This window comes from Sphaeroforma arctica (assembly GCF_001186125.1).
Source record: "Sphaeroforma arctica JP610 unplaced genomic scaffold supercont1.2044, whole genome shotgun sequence".
NCBI classification, from domain to species: Eukaryota; class Ichthyosporea; order Ichthyophonida; genus Sphaeroforma; species Sphaeroforma arctica.
Genome location: NW_014038514.1, coordinates 3537 through 9094, shown reverse-complemented (window position 1 = coordinate 9094; position 5558 = coordinate 3537). Strand labels below are relative to the sequence as shown.

The following is a 5558-nucleotide window of genomic DNA, read 5'->3' as shown; positions in this document are numbered from 1 at the left end:
TTAATAGTCTATTTATTTACGTAATAGTCTATCTCTTTACTTAATAGTCTATCGCTTTACGCAATAGTCTATCTCTTTACGTAATAGTCTATCTCTTTACTTAATAGTCTATCTCTTTCCGTGATAGTATATCTCTTTACGTAATAGTCTATCTCTAAGTAGTGGTGTATCTCTTGGCGTATGATAGAGAAGTATTTGTGATTTAGGTTATATCTCGAATAGCCGTCACTTTGGTTAATTGTCATAGACGATTGCGTTTCCGGTGACAATTTAGAAAACGACAGGCTTAAGTAACGCAACAGTACACGCTTTACAGCAGAGGTGTACAACTCATCTGGATAATATTGGTAAACGAGCAGACCCCTCACCAAAGAACAGGGGCCATTCCTATTTATTTCTATTACGACAGAATGGGTGACCTATGTGTTTAATCCGCAAGACAGGTTGTGGCTATAGTGTATAATAGAAGAAGCTGTGTTGTAGCGCGTGGAACGGCAATCGATGCTCAAAATAAAACAGATATCCATATAAGACACTATCGGATTTAATAAACAGGATGCGCGATTTGTTGTGGTCAGTAGCAGGTAGAAGCACACATGATAAATACAACAAATAAACGGACAATAATATAGACATTATCAGACTGAACAAACACAGTCCTCAATACAGTCCGCAGAAACACAGTCCGCAATCACAAGCACAGTCCACAATCTGTTGTAGTCAGTAGAAGGTAGAGGTATACATGATGGATATAACAAATGAACAGATAGCCATATGAAACACAATCAGAATGAACAAACACAGTCCGCAATCTGTTGTGGTCAGTAGAAGGTAGAAGCACACATGATGGATACAACAAATGAACAGATAGCCATATGAAACACAATCAGAATGAACAAACACAGTCGGCAATCTGTTGTGGCCAGTAGAAGGTAGAAGCACACATGATGGATACATCAAATATACAGATAGCCATATGAAACTCAATCAGAATGAACAAACGCAGTCGGCAATCTGTTGCGGTCATTAAAAGGTAGAAGCACACATGATGGATATAACAAATATACAAATAGCCATACGAAACACAATCAGAATGAACAAGCACAGTCCGCAATCTGTTATGTCAGTAGAAGGTAGAAGCACAAACGGTGAATCCGACAAATTTACAATATTCGGTGGATGGCCGTGGACGTGCGTCAGTAAAGTCTCAAGATATATGTGGCTGCAATCAGCTGAAGAAAAACAAAATTCGAAACCACTTGCATTAGTCTACTTTGTGTCCATTGACTTTAATTGTTGTGTATTGCACCTATATACTATCCTACGAGGCCGTGGCCTTACACCTCTGCGAAGAGTGAGATGACGTCACATCAATGCATTAGTTGCGCATCTCTTCAATACTATCTATCCGCCTTTAAGGCCTAGCGTATGCAAAGTCCACCCAGAGCACTATTGGCCAACTTCCTCACGGACCGCAGACACCATAGGTATACTCACTATGCGATGTGATTAATTATAGTTCCGTCTTCTTGACTAGACCGTCATCCATGGAACCGACCAGTTTACCGTCAAGCACATCCTGCTCCATAGAGATGTCGGGAACGGCAGCCCAGCAGTCCTGCTCGACCTGAAGCTCGTTGGTGCCTCTTCGCAGCTTGAAGAAGCCCATCTCTCCCCAGAAGGTTCCCCAACTGTACAGCAAGTGTGGTACGTGTGGGAAATGTAATGTCAATCAGCTGCGTTCATGATTTGATTGCGAGGCTAAAAAACAAACAAACATAGACAAACTGTTTGGTCACATGTCTTGAGTCATGCACTGAAAAGTCGATACGTGCCAATACATGAGACGAGAGTGACGCACGGCAGATGTTAGCCGCATAGTGAGAAAGGATACAATAAGAGAACCATACCTGTTACGGATCTTCCAGAATGGCACGCCATCCTCCTCTCCCCAACCAACAACCTCAATGTCGTGGTCGACATCAGTGACGTTGTTGTGGTCAATGAAGACACCGCCACGGTAGCCGTAGTCTAGGGCCTTTCCGGTGGCAATGGAGCATACAATGGGTCCGCGGTTATAGATCTCAGCCTATTATAAACAGAAGAAAACAGTTCGTTAGATGTGAATTACAAGTAACGAGTGTCGATAGCAACCTGATACAAACAGTGCAAATATATCTCATAATGAAACCACGTTCTTTCATAAGACTGTCTATCTAAATCACATTTTAGAATCCGTGGTCAATTGGTATCTAGTATTGACATATACACATATATCGTACGGGCCTTCTATGCACCGTATCCCGTCAGTGACACAAAATGAGTAAGAAATATAACAGGCAATCACAAACAATACACTAAAATGTGCATTGAGAATGAGAACATCTAAAATAAAGGAATTACCTTCATGGCCTCCTCTCCCTTGCCGATCACACCCCAGGATTTGACTCTGCAAGAGGAAATTGGGATACAACAAATGAGCGACGCTTGAAAGTCAGCAAGCATATACAATCATGTGTAAGTGATGACGAACTGTTCTTGTCTTTCTCCGATTCAGTACAAATGATTGTAGTGCTGAGGAAAGACGATTCCTTCCGGACATTTAATATCATGCTGACTTTATGATCACCAGAAAAAAAACACATCACACCAGATGACTAGGACACAGCGGACACATTACCTAATCTCAACGATCAGCACACACACAGCAGTGCTAGAAGTTTAACATACCCGTATAGAAGGGGCTTCTTGATGGGGTAGCACTCGGGCTTGTGGCCAGTCATGCAGTTGACACAGATGCCCTCAGCGGGACACTCCTTGACACCTTCCTTCTTGAGGCGGTTGTAGTCGGTGTCGTCGGCCTTGTACACCATGCAGCCCTCGTCGGGAAGACCTAGATATCACATAAACATGCGTATTAACCCCGGTTTTAGTACCTTACAATGTGGTTTAGTATTTTCAAACGTGCTAAATACTCCAGATATGAGAACTGCTGTCTAAGGGGTGTGTTCGTACACTACATCACAAATCTCGGTTGTGTATAACGCAGAAAACTAGCAAATGCATGTACCATCAGGGTCTGGAAAAGGCTCGTCTGATTCCGATTACACTGAGAAACATATCATATACATACCGTATTTCTGCATGTAGCCGAACACGTCCTTGGGGTCTCCACCTCCACAACTGTATTATATAATGAAATTGAATCAAGATATAGCGGTCATAAACAACTCTCAAAGATGGCCATGAATTAAAGCAATCCAGAAGACAATATATATGGATAGAATATGCAACGATCGTGCCATTTATTCGTGATAAGTGATTCTTCTGTCAAAATTTACACGCAGATTATATACATAGTAGGTTTACACGCAGATTATTTATATACAGTACTCGAAAACAAGTGTCAAACAAGCCCTCATGTAATACATGCTAACGCGCAGAAAAGATTCGCGGTGTACATAACATAATCATTGGGCTTGGCTTGGCTTAACACATAGTACACATCTCATCATGCTGGCACCGAATACTTAAGCAAATACATTTTTAGAGCTGATAATAAGTACGTCAAGTATGTACACATACCCGTTGGACATGCCGTCCAAAGGTGCACACTGGACTACTTAAGCAAATACATTTTTAGAGCTGAAAATAAGCACGTCAAGTATGTACACATACCCGTTGGACATGCCGTCCAAAGGTGCACACTGGACTAGAACCTGTCGGGCTAGCATAACATCAATGCCATCACCACCGTGCATGATCTTGATACGATCCTGCACAACACTCAGAGAACTGTGCAACCAGCAGGAGCCACAGTATTTCTGTTGTATTACAAAGGGTTCGGTGAAGCGTATTAGTAAATGTGAGGTATAAGCAGTTGTAGTACACAGTAACTCCCATCCGTGAGCGAGTATATAGTGGTCGTGAACAACTTTAAAAGATGGCTATGAACTAATGCGGTGCAAAATACAACCTTCATGTATAAAACATTGAGGACACGGACCGTACCATGTATTCCCTTTGGGCAATGTTTTGTCAAAATTAAATAGATACAGCAGTCTGATCACGTACTCGAAAAAAAAAAGTGCCTAGCAAGCCCTTATGTAACACATGCTAACGCACAGAAAAGATTCGCGGTGTATATAACATAATCATTGGGCTTGGCTCAGCTTGACACATTGAATACATCATACTGGGACTACAGAAATGTGCTTGTCCTAGCTAAATATACACATAACAATTGCAAGAAAGTATAACACTTTTCATAAAATGAAGTGAAACACAAATCCATACAGGGATGTGCTGGTTCCAGCTAGGGGTAAGATAGGATTTGCCGTCAACATCGTTCCAGTCCCAGGCATCAGGGATACTCTGCGCCCGCACATCGTTGGTGCCAATGGGATCGTGGTTGTAAGACAGAGCTTCCTGTAATAATAGTGATTGGATTTGATAAACCGATTAGAATGAACTATCAGAAAATATAACAATACAGTCGCAAGCCTTATACAAGACGGTGCTTTCTGCGATAGGGATTGAGTTTAAATTTAAAAAACAAATAGACATGGAACCCAAGCCAGAACAAAATGCAGTCGCTTGCGCTGTATAAGTGAACAACATCTGTCCGTGGGTAAGTAAGTTCGCAATATCCGATAGGCGGATCAATCCAGAAAACTATATCAAATAGTGCATCCTGAATAATGATTGAAGCCTCCATAAGTGTTTTAGTAAAGAAGTTCATTAGATGTGTTAAGTTCCACTTTAAAGTCACACGGCAAAAAAAATCTCCGACGTGCACTGCCGCAACAAAACATCAACACAAAAGGGCGCTTGCAGAATAATAAAAAGGATCCGAGCTAATCAGCAAGTGCTATACACACCTTTTCTTCGTGGGTTAGGGGGGCGGGTCTAGGGTTATTACCATAGCAACCAGCTTCCACGGATGCATACAATGCAGCGAATACAATAGCAATGGCGCTCTTCATTGTGGTGGCCGATGTATACGAACAGTCAACGATAGAGTTAACAGGTTGTTCGTTTGTTTACTTTATCCAATTGTTTATGTATTTATATGGAGCCACAGGAGTGTGAATTACGACGTGAGTCATGGGGAGTGGTCATCATCAGTCACGTCAGAGTTTTCTCGTTATGGGGTTTGCACTTTGCTCCCTGACTCTGTTGAGAACCATCCGTCCTACACTACGTTTTTGTCGACGAACATACGTAAATAGACATTTTTTAATTTAAATAATAAAAATATAAAAAAGTAATTTTTGTATTCATTTCCGGCCCGATAAATAAGGCGGGTAAATACAAACAAATAACCGTAAATATTTAGCCCGTTTTCAGTTTTCTTCTGTTCACCCAATTTTTTGCCAGTTATGGGTTCCGTTCTCAGAGTAGAGAGTAGTTCAAGGGGTTTTAGCAGCGCTCTGTACTTGGTATTTTTTTGGTTGAAAAAATAAGTAAATTTCTGGATTCTGGATTCTGCGCGTGTGTATGTGTGCGCCGGTGTGCTATTAAGTGTGAATGTATACCATTGAGTGTATGTGTGTTTT

The 5558-nt window shown here is 41.4% G+C and overlaps 1 protein-coding gene across 1 annotated transcript; it reads right to left on the bottom strand.

The window, feature by feature from the left end:
* Positions 1–1255: 1255 nt before the first annotated feature.
* On the bottom strand, positions 1256–5156 carry SARC_12059 (hypothetical protein). The gene is made up of 8 exons (XM_014293842.1): positions 4881–5156; positions 4297–4428; positions 3679–3824; positions 3134–3183; positions 2731–2893; positions 2404–2449; positions 1911–2089; positions 1256–1691 (listed from the first exon to the last, which is right to left on the bottom strand). Exons 1-8 carry the CDS (start codon positions 4983–4985, stop codon positions 1514–1516), a joined length of 999 nt encoding a protein of 332 aa, XP_014149317.1. The 5' UTR covers positions 4986–5156; the 3' UTR covers positions 1256–1513.
* Positions 5157–5558: the final 402 nt, after the last annotated feature.

Excerpts from the sequence above, each read along its gene's own strand:
- SARC_12059 (XM_014293842.1), bottom strand. The coding sequence starts at position 4,985 with ATGAAGAGCGCCATTGCTATTGTATTCGCTGCATTGTATGCATCCGTG. Across the intron at positions 3,184-3,678 it reads TTGGACGGCATGTCCAACGG|TTGTGGAGGTGGAGACCCCA; the intron begins GTATGTGTACAT and ends TATATAATACAG. Across the intron at positions 2,450-2,730 it reads AAGAAGCCCCTTCTATACGG|AGTCAAATCCTGGGGTGTGA; the intron begins GTATGTTAAACT and ends TTCCTCTTGCAG.